The sequence below is a fragment of the Nannobrachium achirus genome, assembly GCF_963921795.1.
Source record: "Nannobrachium achirus genome assembly, chromosome: 10".
Lineage (NCBI taxonomy): Eukaryota > Metazoa > Chordata > Actinopteri > Myctophiformes > Myctophidae > Nannobrachium > Nannobrachium achirus.
The window spans coordinates 40,832,393-40,847,508 of NC_137819.1; the positions used below are offsets into that span (position 1 = coordinate 40,832,393).

General features: G+C 41.8%; 2 protein-coding genes across 3 annotated transcripts in view; one reads left to right on the forward strand and one right to left on the reverse strand.

Annotated features, from left to right (window-relative positions):
- Positions 1–934, reverse strand: part of LOC308293348 (formyl peptide receptor 2-like) — a 5,031-nt gene extending 4,097 nt beyond the window's left edge. Inside the window, exon 1 of one of the 2 annotated variants that reach the window (XM_080735816.1) lies at positions 841–934. The gene's annotated coding sequence lies outside the window, so the exon portion shown is untranslated. The remainder of the gene's footprint in view (positions 1–840) is intronic. The other variant, XM_080735817.1, reaches the window with a different exon arrangement.
- A 3,698-nt stretch (positions 935–4,632) lies between these two features.
- On the forward strand, positions 4,633–14,488 carry LOC308293350 (cytochrome c oxidase subunit 6B1-like; the record flags this gene model as incomplete). Its single annotated transcript, XM_080735819.1, has 3 exons — positions 4,633–4,738; positions 13,424–13,524; positions 14,371–14,488. 3 exons carry the CDS (start codon positions 4,633–4,635, stop codon positions 14,422–14,424), a joined length of 261 nt encoding a protein of 86 aa, XP_080591945.1. The 3' UTR covers positions 14,425–14,488.
- Between the last annotated feature and the right edge of the window lie 628 nt (positions 14,489–15,116).

Consider the following 15,116-nt stretch of genomic DNA (forward strand, 5'->3'; position numbering starts at 1 on the left):
ATGTGTTTTCATTGTTATTCCAAATAATAGGAACTACCGGTACTATGCTAGTTCCATTACGTTCCATTATGTTAGTTTCATGTTCTGATAATACACACGGCCCATCCATCTGAGCACTTAACACTTAGGGCCCTATTATGATCCAGGTCTTATGCCTTATGCCTTAACTTCTTTGCCTTTTTTTACTATTTTGTTTTTGTTTTTTAAATATTTCAAATAGCTGATCTGCAAGTTCACAACGTGCAGATGTAGATCAGCATTTAAAAATGTTTTTCAAAATAGAGAAAAAAAGGTAAAGAAGTTAAGGCATAAGACTAAGACCTGGATCATAATAGGGCCCTTAGTGTTCAGATGGGTGGGCCAACACCATCAAGATTGTCAAGTGGGACATCTGATCTAGAAAAGGTTGGGACTGTTTGGCCCAGCTCCTGATAGGTCTACCGCTACAGAAGATAAGTGCATCCATTACATTTAAACTGTAGTTTGAGACAGTTTGTTTACATTAGTCCTCATGATTGTAAACTTTGAAGTAAATCAAATCTATATTTAGAAAGATGTGACTCTTCTGTTTTTTCTCCACCGCCTATGATGACATAGAAAATGGGTTCGCCGGGTTGAAAGTGGTTACATTATTATAGAGTCATTTAATTTTCCGACAGCCAGTAAAAATATTGACGGTCGTTTTATTGACCGACGGTCGGTAGAATAAACGGCCGTCACTGACGCGCCATTGACCTGTCACTGCCGCGTCAGTGTCGGTAGTGGATCTCGCTGGCTCTCTATTATGTTGTGAAATAAATAACAAAGGTTATAAGTAGATCTACTGTATATATTCCTTACCTGCTGGTATCAAAGTGTTATTCCAGTACAGTGCAGTATAGGTCAGGTGCTTCAGTCTCGCTGGTCAGAACATCTCTGGATGCTCTAAAGATGCATGTATACTTAGAAGTGAAGTGAATGTGAATTTGCTTTCCTTATGGTAGTGGTTGTGTGTGTGTGTGTGTGTGTGTGTGTGTGTGTGTGTGTGTGTGTGTGTGTGTGTGTGTGTGTGTGTGTGTGTGTGTGTGTGTGTGTGTGTGTGTGTGTGTGTGTGTGTGTGCGTGTGTGTGTGTGCATGCGCACGTGCGAATGCTTTGACCCACTTCTCTCTCTCTCTCTCTTCCTGTTTCCCCTGCTCTTACTTTATTTCGGTTCTGTCTCTCTAAGTCTGTCTGTCTCTCTCAGCCACATTTGCATCATTTTCTGTCTAATTTTCTGCTATCACATCTTTCACACTTCGTCTCTCCATCTTTGTTTACACACATGCACGCACATGCACACAGACATCCAGTTCTTCATTTTCCCAAGAGAAGAATTATGATTGAGGTTCATCATCTCAGACTTCATTCCTCCACATTATAAAAGTAAAATTCTTACCAGCCTTTAACAACATAAAGCATTATTATTAGTGTTATTTTAGTCCTGCACAAAATGTTATCCAGAAAGCCTTTTGTGTGTAGCTACAGTAGGCCTAATACTATTGCAAAGCAAAATGAGGCAAAGTGTCATACAGAATTACATATTCAAGACATAAAAGGCTGAATTTAGAGTGCAAAATGCAAATACTACAAGACTTTGTCCTTTTTCTCTCCTTGTAGTCCAAAGGGTCCAGGGGGTTGTAGTCCAGGTTTAACATGACCCTGGTTCTTTTCGATCTTCATGTCTGGATGACTCAAGAGGAGAGGACTGAAGAAAGATCACAATTATTGCTGTAGGTCAGTCCTGGTAAGGAGATTCTTGCAAATGGACCCCTAAATAATGTATCTGAAAAATGTATGATTGTAACATCCAGATAAAAATCTTTGTATTTTTTCTTTCTAAAAAATACAGTGAATACTGTCATCACCAATTAAAGCGGATATAAGTTGTTTTCTGCTGACATAAGCAGAAAAAAGGCGATTGCTTTTTTTCTGTCACTAGCAGCTCATTGGTGCATGAACCAGCTGACCCGGGGCTAAAAGGATTGACAGACAGGTCTAATCAATTTGAACGAGAGGCACCCTGATTGGTTACTCACGAGCAGGCTGTACTTTCTGGACCAATGACAGAGCTTCTCACAGATAACAGAATAGTTTTGGAGGCAGACTGCCGCCCCTAGAAGTGTCACAGAGACTAGATAGGGAGCATTGTTAGCCGTCTGAATATAATAAAATAAAAACAAGCAATCACCCCAAATATGCTTGTGTCAGTAGAACACTACATATATCTGCTTTAATATATCAATGACTATGCTGTACATCTATCACCAATTAATATAAAGACTATACTGTATTTCATTGGCAATATACAGACTAACAACAATGAATATGAAAATGAATATTATGTACAGTATCAACAAGCTGCCGGTTACATGTTGCAATAACTAACCCTATCCCACACTAACCTAATGGTAGGAATAATGCGATGTCTGAATTATGAGTGGAGGGCCAGGCTGCCTGGGTAATGGGGGTCTATATATAAATCTATAATAGACATCAACAATATATGACTTAAAAAACACTAGTCAGGAAAAAGTGTTTATCTGAAAGATACAGTTTAATCATCATCATCATCATCATCATCATCATCGTCGTCGTCGTCGTTGTCATCTTGTGGTTGTAGAGTATTTCTCAAATGTGTTATCTTTTATTTTGTAGGCTACTGATCTTTTCAGAATATGTTCCAAATAAAAATAATCATGTGTTAGGCAGTTCTTCACATTAGCAAGTGTTCAAGACATTTAAGTTTGTTTCAAACATTTCTGTTGAACAGAAAATGTATTATTCTGCCATAAGTGTGTTGTGGTGCGACACATTGTGAGCTTGTAGATCTGCCATTTTCAAAAGATTGCTTTACATTTGAAAATTTGAAATGGGACATTCTGCATAATGAGTACTTAATTTACTTACTTGCATTTTGATGCAAGTAAATCTTTTACTCAAGTAAATTTAGAATTCCAGACTTTTACTTGTAAGGGTGCCCACACACCAAAATACCCAGAGTGGAATCTGCCAATGCATTTCAATGAGAATGGAGCGTGTTTTGCCAGAGGATTTCTGCAAAAAAACACTCAATTCTCATTGAAATGCATTGGTGGATTCCACTCTAGGTATTTTGGTGTGAGGGCACCCTAACAGAGTATTTCTATATTGCAGTATTGATACTTTTACTCAAGTAAAACATTTTAGTACTTTTTCCACCACTGCTGATTTTGGATTTGAAATTACTTGTTTGAGTTGTACCTTCATAACATTACCAGCAGATAGCAGACATGAGTCACAGTAGGGAGAACGCTTCCCTGTCAGTATATATCCTACCCGTCATGCATTGTTTTGTAGTCAGTGGTGAGAGCCTGAGGTCGGATCAGCTTAACCGGGGTAATCGCCTATCTCCTTTTAAAATGCCTTTATTCTTTCATATTCAGAATGAAGCCGCTATCTTTATGTATTCAATTCAGCCTGATGTAATTTATAGGCTACATTTGATATAGCTAGTTATATAGCCAGAATTATGCATTGATTTACGGTCTGATATTAAGTTGTAACGAGAGCTATATTATTAGGCTTTTAATTAGTGCTGCGTGACAGTTATCTAAATAAAGGTTAAATCGATCACATTATCAACATTAAGGGCTATTTGGATTTGGTTCTATAGTTATGCTTTATGCTTGAGAGCCTGTGGTTTATTTAAATTTACACGTGGTACAATCATACCCAAAGTAATCCTTGTCTTGTCTGGTGTAGGGCATACATGCCAACATAGTCTCTCTAATCATCACTGTGTGACTGTGACCCACAGTCAGTCAATCAATCAGTCAGTCAGTCAATCAATCATGTGACATACAAAGTTAAATAAAGCTTGAGCAGTATGCAGAGCCATGCAGATGTTCATGGTCTACATGTTTTTAAATCGGTGTTTCTCAACCTGTGGGTGATGGGAGAGACCACCAGGGGGGTCCCAAAATGATTTTGGGGGGTCCACCCACGGCATCCAGATGATTAGCTTAATGTGCAACACTGTTTTCTCAATACTAAACAAACCAAGTACAGCAGGCTATGTGTATACACTGTAGGCCTATGTGTATACAGTTACTTCTATCTAAAGTTACAATTTAAGGACTTTTAAGACCTCTAAAATTAAACACTGGACAAATTGTCAAATGTCAGTGGCAGAAGTTGTGAAAATAGCAGATCTACTGCTCACAACATCTTGCAACGCAAGGCGTTCTAATTCCAGCGCTTGTCTTCTGGACAGGGGGTCGGGATTGTCTGGACGGGGGGGGGGGGGGGGGGTCCAGTTCAAATATGAATATTTTTGGGGGGTCTAGTTCAAATATGATTATTTTGGGGGGGTTCCAGTTCAAATATGATTATTTGGGGGGGAGGGGGTTGCGAAGGTTCCACAATTCAGTTCTCTCTCTTTTTTGGAGGTGGGTTTAACTATTAAGGTAATATTCATTAGCTGAATATAAAATAAACTTAACAGAGATAGGCTAGTAGTGTGGATTTTTGTGTGGTTTTAGTATGTTTCTGCTCTGTCTGTTTTTTCCTAGGTGACTGACTGGTTTTGTATTCCTATGCGATTCAGAGCTAGAGCAGCTGCAGCTGAATAAAGATGTCTGAGACAGTGGAGGAGCAGATTAAGAACTATCGGACGGCTCCGTTCGACGCTCGCTTCCCCAACGTCAACCAGACGAAGAACTGCTACCAGAACTACCTGGGTAACACACACACACACACACACACACACACACACACACACACACACACACACAAACACAAACACACACACACACACACACACACACACCCGTGATTGTGTTTTTTTACCGAAATGGTTGAAAGTATTGTAAGTAAGTAGGTCGGTATCACTCAGAGTACGGTAGTCAATACCCATTTCTCAATGTGCCAGACCAGTGGTTTTCAACTCTTTTCATATCAGGTCCATTATTTATTAATTCTGCATTTGAGCCAGCAGTCAGCAGTCAGCAGTCGACCTGAGCAGTCGCATTTTAGCTCCGTCCAGGGACAATGGAAAGGAAGGATACTTTTTCTTCTTTTTTTCCTATTGTTTCTTTTATGGTTTGCCGACTCGTGGAACGCTCATAAATTGTATATACGGAGAATTATGTGCGGAATGGAGAGGAATCACGCAGTGTTTTTTTTCCTTCACGTTGGATCGGAGGATTCGGAGCCAAAACATCTCGGCTTCGGTAAACTGACGGTCCTTGGGACGCTGCTGCTGACTAAGAACAAACCCCAGATAGGCAGAATGGACAGACGGTCCATCATTTACTTTATTCTGCTTCTTTCTGGTGATATTGAGGTTCATCCAGGTCCCGTAGTCACTCGGCAAGCCGCCCGTCTCACGAGGGAATTACAGCTGCTTTCCGAGACAAAGAACCCCAGCGGAGGAAACATCGACACGGGTTCTACTGGTGACGAGTGCTATGGCTGCCCACGCGGCTCTCTACAGCAAAGCTCCAACATTGAGGCTACTCGTGACCAGCTCGCGGCCGTGGTTTTCGAGCCGCCGCCCGATAACAACAGCGCCGACGTGGACCTGGATGTCCCCCTGCCCCCCCCCCTCGTCACCGAGGATGCTGGTGCCCAGCTCGCAGCCGCTGGATCGCCGGAGATGTCCGTCGAGCCGGATGCCCCCCCGCTGGTCCCGCCACCCCCCAGGGATCGTGATCAGTCGTGGCTGGCGCAATATCTTGGCTTTGAAGCTGTCGGCGCCGCCACACCGACCCCCCGTGCGGTCGAAAAGGCATGGATCTCCTCCTGTTTGAGCTCACAGTCAACACAGGAACCTGAGCTCCCCCCCACCCCCACCACCACCGCTCCCCCACTTCAGTCTCAACTACAACCGGTCTATGATGACCACCTCCCCCCCACGACAAACTTTCCTGTCTCGGTCGTAGACAAAGAGCCCCCCAGCTCCGACGATGGCTCGATCACTACAGAGAACATGCACTCTGTTGTTTTTGCCAAACCAGGACTTCATCATGTCCATTTAAACATCAATAGCTTGAATCCCAAAAAGCTGGAGTTAATTAAGGGAATGTTTCATGACGGTAAGGCAAAGATTTTATCCTTCTCTGAAACTAAACTTGATGACTCGTTTACGGATGCTAGCATTGAAATTGCCAACTATACTGTAATCAGGAATGATAGAAACAGGTATGGAGGCGGAGTTTGCATGTATGTACATAATGATGTCAATTTTATCCCCCGTCCAGACTTACACCACAGTTCACTTGAAACTGTATGGATTGAGGTAATCTTTGAACATGCCAAAAACATACTAATGTGCGCTGTCTATAGACCACCTGATCAGAATGATTTCTTTGAGCTGTTTGATGAGAGCTTAGCAAAGGTGGACGGTACTGAGTATCACATTTTGGGCGACTGGAATGTGGACGTTTTGCGTAAAGACGCACCCATGTTCAAGTCCTTTGATGGGTTATGCAATCAATACAGCCTCACTCAGCTTGTCACAGTACCCACCAGGGTGACAGAGCACTCTCAAACCCTCATAGATCTCGTCGTAACCACTGACAAGTCCAAAGTCACCGCTAGCGGGGCTATTGTATGCGGTCTTAGTGATCATTATATGATCTACTCTACCCGTAAAATACACAAACCCAAGGCTAGTGGCCACAGAACTGTCGTTGCTAGAAGCCTGAAGAACTACTCCAGTGAGGCTTTTAATCTCAAACTAGCGGGTGTAGACTTTTCCCCAGAGCTGCAGTGTACAGATGTCGAAGAAGCATGGTGTGGTTTTAAAACCAAATTGACCAATGCTCTAGACGACGTGGCCCCCTTGAATACCACCAGGGTTAAAGCCCGCCAAGAGCCATGGTATAACTCAGATATTGCAGAATCAGCTAAACTCAGAGACAAAAAATACGATGAAAAACGAAAGTGCTGCAAAAAGCTTAGAAAAAAATACAACCATGACCTCAAAATCCACATTGAGCATCTTACTGCTCAATGCAAGAAACTTAGAAACCAGACAACCGCCCTAGTTAGATCCGCCAAAAAAAACTACATCGACGACAAAATCGAGGAATACAAAAACAAACCACGAGACCTATGGAAGTTGCTTAACAACCAATTAGGCTTAAAATCAAAAACCATATGCCACAACATAAACATCAAAACGGACGCCGCTCTCATTTCTGACAAAGGAGAAGTGGCTACCCATCTTAACAAAACCTTTACCACCACAGCCCGTTCACTGGTCGAAAGACTGGTCGCCCCATCTGGGCGGTATGGTGAAGAATTTGTTAAAAAATTCTACAAAAAACTGGGCGTCAGAAAAGACAGCTTTAAACTTTCCACAGTGACAACTGATGAAGTGTTTAAAAAATTGAGCGCCCTACCTCAGCACAAGGCCACTGGCCTTGATAAAATCCCAGCTAGATTTCTCAGAGATTCAGCCGCCACCATTGCTCCAATCATTACCCACATAATTAACCTTTCCACAAAAAAGGTAGCAAACTAGACCCTGGAAACTACCGCCCCGTTTCCATTCTTAGCTCCATATCCAAAGTCATGGAGAAAATAGTCTACGAACAGATTGCAAGTTATCTCGATGAGAATAATCTGATTTACGAGTTCCAATCTGGATTCAGAAAATCCCATTCCACTGACACATGCCTTCTCTATTTGACTGACCAAATCAAACGCGAAGCGGATCAGGGCAAATATAGTGGCATGGTCATGATGGACCTCCAGAAGGCATTTGACACCGTGGATCATGCTATTCTGATTGAGAAACTAAAAGCCATCGGTCTTGACAGCGCAGCAGTGAGCTGGATGCAATCTTACCTGGTGGGGAGGGAACAGGTGGTGGAGATTAACGGAACCCTGTCCCCCCCCCTCCCAGTAAGCTGTGGTGTTCCTCAAGGTAGCATACTGGGACCTCTGTTGTTCCTAATATACGTGAACGACATGGCATCTGCTTGCGACTGCAACCTGTTCCTGTTCGCGGATGACTCGGCTCTCCTAGTCTCGGGCAAGGACCACTTGCAGGTTGAAAAGACACTTAACTCTGAACTGAGTAAGATCTGCACATGGCTTAACGACAACAAATTATCAATTCACCTGGGAAAAACCGAGTCCATCCTCTTTGGATCAAATCATAATCTCAAAAAGGTAGATGACTTCACAATCAAAGTGGGTGACAAGGTCATAACACGAAAAAACGAAATCTCTTACTTAGGATGTATCCTTGAAGCTAATCTTTCCAGCGAAAAGATGACTTCAAAAGTAATAAAAAAAATCAACCAACGAACTCGTTTCCTACAGAGGATCGCCCCAATGGTCAACTTCAACACACTGAAGACCATAGCTGGTGCAATAATCCAGCCCCTCTTTGACTACGGAGTCCACGTATGGTATCGTGACGCCCCACAAGCCCTTAAAACTAAACTCCAAACAGCCCAAAATAAACTAATTAGGGTCCTGCTTAACCTTCCCTATCAGACTCACCTCACCGCTACTCACCAGTTAAGAGTAGGGTGGCTCAGAGTAGATGACAGAGTACAGCAACTTGCAATGGGCCTGGTGTACAAGATACACCACACCACTATGATACCCAAGTACCTGTCAAAATACTTTATAAACGTTAAGGATGTCCATAATTACAACACCAGAGGCAGTGCCACAGATCACGTTCAACCCAGAGTCAACTCAAAGAAAGGGTCGAACTCGTTCTTCTGCTACACCACAAAAATGTGGAATGCCTTACCGAAGGCCATAAAGGAGTGTGGATCACTAGCATCCTTTAAAAATGCCCTGAAAAACCACTTACAGGCAGCAGCCGTTCGCAACTGGTAAAACACCTAGCCCAACCCTACCCTCCCTGCCCCTTCCTTGTATATACTGTACATACTGATTGTTTAGACTTACTGTTACCTGCCCCTTCCTTGTATATATTGTATATACTGTACTTACTGATTGTATAGACCTACTGTTTTCTTTTTTTCTTTACATATCTACTGCATAGTACTGTGTTCTATTTGTCTGTCATTCAATGTTATATGAGATACTTTAATGGTTTCCTGTTGAAATAAGCTTAGTCTTTTCATGGATCTCCTTTTAGTAGACCTTGTACCAGTGAACTGTACCGTCATGAATCTGTACATTTTCCTATGCAAACTTCTAATAAAGCCTTCAATCAATCAATCAATCAAAAGCCACAGACCACCATTTGATGAGATTTAGAAACTCTGACCCAAAATGTAAAATATCCTGTTAGTATACCATGCTGTATTGATGGGGTGCCATAGGAGAGATAACTGGCAAACGTTGTAGTTTTCCGCATGACGTGTCGCGCCCATGCTGTGCTACGCATACGCTGAGTGGCCGGGATTGAACCCATGACCTTGTGGTTGAAAGGGGAGTGTTCTACCAATTGAGCTGAGTGTATTTGTCATGTTTCATGTTGTGAACCACAATGGAAATAAGAACTTTATATTATTATATTGTGTAAAGGTTATGCTTCTTCAAATAAATCAAATCAATAATATATTTAACCTGTAAACTTACAGTACAGACCTGGAGGATGGTATCTACTGAATGTTTTATACATTATCTTTAGAATAATACTGAATGGGCCTTATGTGATTATTTTTTTCGGCCTGGCGCATGGTTCTCAATTGCCACATTCATACAGTAACTTATAGTAAGTTAAATTCTGTCTCTTTAAGACAGAATTCACTCAGTGCAGTCAGCGTCAGCTACTCAGTGCTTTGGTCAGTCATCTCAAGTGTGTCAAGGATCTAAGCATTTGAATTGCAGCGCTACAAATGCTACATGTAGTACATTGTATAATTTATAATACAATTGACTGGCATTGCTGGAGAACTGTCCCATTCCTATGTATGAGGTTTGTGTTCCTATAGCCTGGCAAAGGCAACAACATCTGCTTCGCAGATCATAATTAATCACATACCCATACAAACTTTTTACACTGGATGAGGGGGTGATACAAATAATTAAGATGTTAATGAGCTTGTGCGCACCTATTATCAGTGCATTATTCTTTTTCTTTTTAATTTTTATCCCACGCTTTTGGAACCCATTTTTCACCCGGTGCCAATTATCTAATGTAATCCTGGGCTCTACACTCCCTCTGCCAACCTGGGGAGAGCAACGGACTGACCTCATGCTTCCTTCTATGCATGAGTAGTTCAAGCCGCTACTTTTCACCTGACCGGGGGGGAGTTTCCCCGGCTGGATGTAGTCACGCCACGTACGCGTGGAAGGAACACGTTATTCCAACCAGTTCCTTTTCCATCCATCAGGCGCCCCAGCTGGCCAGGGGGAGGCAGTATAGAGACCAGGATTACTGCATTTTTTTGGGAGGGTACATTTTGACCAATCAGTGCATTATTAGCAGGGTTGTCAACATTGGACGGTCAGAATCCAGGAGATTTATTTTTTGGGAGGTGTGCGGAACTCCCCTACCGGGGTCTGGGGGTCCTCTACCCAAAACCTCTTAACAGATTTATATTTTCCTGTGTTCTGTTGAAATTTGTGCATGTTTGATAGTTTTATCAGGCTTGCTTTACTAGCACTGTACAATTTCAGCCGTAAAATGCCAAATGATTTGATGACTGAACCAAAGGACATCTTTAATGATGACTTCAAATTTTTAAGTTATTACTTAAGTGAATAATGTGTCTGATCTTTCTTGCATTCATTGGCCCACCCCTAAAGCGGGGGGTCTGGGGGTCCTCCCCCAGAAAAAAATTAACATAGTAGATGTAATTTCCTGTGTTCTGGTGAATTTTGGGAGTTTGATACCAAATCCAGGAGAAATCCAGGAGATTTGCCAATCCAGGAGCATGCCAGGAGATGGGGTCAAAATCCAGGAGACTCCTGGGAAATCCAGGAGAGTTGACAAGCCTGATTATTAGTAAACACTGAACTTTCGCCAATAGCGACTTTTTCTGTTACTTGGTCATTGTTTTTATTAATAAATAAGAACAGAGGTGTACTGTATGTCATTATAAAAAATAAATATTATCACGGGGCCAGGGCATTCTGCTTTGCCCTTGTTATCCTTGCACATCGACAAATGCTCGGGTGATAATCTGTATACAATATATTGTGATTTTTCCAGTGAAGTCACAACTCAAGTCTATCAGAAATGTATAGCATATCGTCTGCTCAGAACATTCCATTTTAGCCACCACAGTAAGACTGATACAGACTATAACTATCTGCGTGTTTCCCTATCAGACCCCTTCTGGTTGGCTGCCATGTTTTTCCCTGTGTTGTTGACCCCAACATGACTTTTTAACCAAGCAGGTAAAAACCGGTCATCGGCCCATTTTCTACTGTATGCATTCGCTTTGCTTTTCTTTGCTTTTCTTTGCTTTAAAGCTTTGTTTTCTCACTCTGACATTTGCTTTTACGTTCTCTTTGCCTTATGCTGACTTGCTTGATCATCATTCATTAACCCCTGCTGTGCCTTCACCTGGTGAAGAATATTTCCATGTCTTTAACAATGTATTTTTTTCATTCATTTCTTTGTTGATTCTAGCCATATTCCAACTTCAAAGCCCACAGAACTGACATGGTACTTAACTCATTCTGTGCCTATCCCGAACATGTTCGGGATATGTTCAATCCAAAACAATTTTTTTTTTATTAATTGACTTACCCTGAGCTGCTTGTAGAGTCGTGGGTGGTCCTGGCTCGTCCTACGCTAGCCAGCTAGCCATTTTACATGGTCCGACGATATATTCCATTAAAAATGGTTTAAAATACATTTTTGAGACCCCCAATGTTCACCGAATGTTCAGCGCCGCTTCCGGAACATAGTCCAGTGTGCCTATCCCGAACATGTTTGGGATTTTTAATGAAATGAATAAAATGATCCGAGGCCTTCTGAAGCCTGAGCCTAAATTTAAAATCCAGTGGTCCAAATCCTGGGGAAGCCATGCCGGCCGTGAGCCGCGAACGTAGCCGCGAATCGCCGCCGAATCCAATGAAAAACCACATCTTTGGAGGCCCATATCTCTGGATTGTGTTTTTAGGGATGTGGCGCGAGGTTTATTTACGGCGAAATCGCCGAAAAATGATCTTTAAAATGACAAAATGGGAATAGCTATTCTGTTAGCATTATCATCCGGGACCTTTCCATGACGTGCACGAACGTGAGCACGCGCGTCACTGCAACGTGAGTCCCCGGATGCTAATGCGCTCGCCTATGGGAGAAAGCCTGGCATTCTTTGGCGCCATCTAGGGGCTGGCACTGGTAGGGTTAATTGTTGCGTCAACTGTCTGCCTCTGTCTGTACACTTGATTTACACATTATTTTCAGTGAAAGCTTTCTCCACAATAACAGAAAACCAGAAAACCAGAAATACACTAAAGACCAGAGGGACTCCGCTCAACTATAAGGGTTTAAGCTTTATGTCCAGAAGAATAGGAATCACACTCATGGCTATATATTAGCAATTGTATTGCTAAAATACGTATAGACCTGTTTATACAATTAAAATGCTCCTTATATTGAGTTCCATCCATTCCTCCCGTCATGCCTCCCCTCTCCTTTTGTGTACCAGTAATGGCAATGAGGCTTCATATGGCAGTGACCATTCTATTGATTTAAAAGGATTAGACTTCATATGACAGTGACCATTCTATTGATTAAAGTTCTGTGCACTTGCTAGAATCACTCTTCCATTGTGCATGTGCATGGCTTGATTTAACGTGGGTGTGGGGTGGGGGGCATTAATCTCATTTGAGGCACTCTTAAGGTGGTTGCACACTGCTGCGTTTTTCGTTGCGAAATGCGTTTTTCAGGGCAAGGAGAGAGAGAGAGATAGAGAGAGCAAGGGACCGAGTGGTGCGCGAAACGGGCGGCAGTGTGCAAACGTGACTGACATAACGTGAGGTTGGTTTTTTTATTTGCGTGCTCCGAAATTCACTCAGATATTCGGCCCGAAAAACGCAGCAGTGTGCAACCAGCTTAACTGAGTACTTTTTGTTTGTTTGTTTTGTATTTCTGTCTGAACTGTCATGCACCACAACACAAGAAGAAGCTATTGAGTATGTTATTTAATAGATATCCTCTTGTGTTAGATATCAGCTTTGTGTTCACACAACTATTGCTTTGTTTGTGTCATTCCATCAAGCATAGTCTCAGAGAGTAATTTCTTGCCTGTTGCCACTCTCAATGAATTGCATGTGTGTAATGCAGTGGTTCTCAAAGGTGGGGTGCAGGGAGGGGGCTCCCAAAAGGACCCTTACAGGTCTGTAGCTCTTAAGAATGCACTCGTCCATTTGGTTCCATTTGTACATTCTCCGAGTTATGGGGGTCCTTGAAATGAAAGAGTTTGACCATCGCTGGTGTAATGCCTGTGTCTCTGTGCCCTTGCCAGACTTCCACAGATGCAACAAGTCCCTGGCTGCTAAGGACCAGGACACAGCTCCCTGTGAGTGGTACCGGAGAGTCTACAAGAGCATCTGTCCCATAAGCTGGGTACGAATGAATCACACTTCACTGCTTGGTTCACTCTTTCCTGTGTTGCATTTCTTATTGTTAAAAATGACAATAAATACATACGTTTTATATAGCGCTTTTCCGAGTACTAAGATGCTTTACATAACAGCTTTATTAGGAAAAACTATACTAATTTATGTATTGCTAACCGCTTATTAAATAATCAGATTTTTGTTCGTATTGTCTGTCCTGAGAGCTATATACAAACATGGAATATTAATCTATTAATAAAAAGTTGAGATATAATAAAACGTTTTTATTATAGAGGGTATACGCATGACATCATCGTACCTGGAAGTTATGCAGGAAAGCCTACTGAGTGGCAAAAAACAGATGGGGGGACTTTTTTATGTGAATTTTTGAATAATTTTGAATTGGTTTTACACAAATATTCTCTTGGTCTGTGGCCAATTACATATTATTCTGGGCGTCCTTAACTAAAATGTTTGAGAACCTCTGTTTCTACACAACTCAATAATGCAACAGGGACTGAACCTTTCCTTTACGGTTCAATCTGTCTCCCGTGCCACACCCAGCCCACATAAAAAGAGAACATAATTCTCCTGCTGAGTGGTTACATAGAATGAATAAATAGCTCTGTGTGATCTTCCATCCAGGAAGTTGTTCATTACATTTGGTCTCTGGCAGAAGTCCAACAACCCACTAAACTCTCTCTCTTTCTCCCTCGGTCTCTCTCTGTCTCAATACTTTGTTCTCGCTCTCTCATTCTGTTCTACATTATAATTCTCTCCCTGTGCCTTCCTTCCTCTTCCTCCCTTTCTTCCTTCCTTTCTGTCTGTCATTCTTTCTTTCTCTCATATACAGGTGCAGAGATGGGACGACCAGATTGAGAATGGAAACTTTGCGGGGAAGATCTAAGTCGAACCATTCCGCCGCCCTCCATCCAATCCTGATTCCTCATCTCATGAAGCGTTATGCTGCCTCTGTACAAAGATAACTTATAATAAATTATTTAACATAAACGATGCTGTTGCAGTCTTTGCATTCACTTGCCCAGGGTGATTTATGTTTAATTTTTAATTTTTTTAATTTTTTTATATAATTTTGCGATAGAACTTTTTTCACATATATGCGTGATAACAAGGTAAACACAGCTTCAGCTAGCGGGTGCGTATTATGTGTACCAGTTAGCAAGCATTAGCCATACAATTGACCCTTGTCAGAAGTGTCTGTTTATGTTGAAATGTAAGTGTTGCTTTACATGGATATTATATCGATATTGTGACTGGATCTAGTCTGGGATTTTGAACATCGTAATATCGTGATGATGTGGCATAATATCAATATATTATAATATTAAAATAATCAAATGAAACTGACAGTATTGTCACAATATTGATGTATACAAATTGATGTATTTAGTCAAAAGATATTGTGATATTTGATTTTGTTCATATACCTGTAGCCCAGCCTTAGTTGCTTTTATAGATTCTTTCTTGCTTCCAAGAAAGAATCTATAAAAACACAAGGTATGGTATGGGTTAATATGGCTGCATATATGGCTCATAGACATAAACAGAGCTGAAGGTAGTAAGTAACATCAGTTCTGG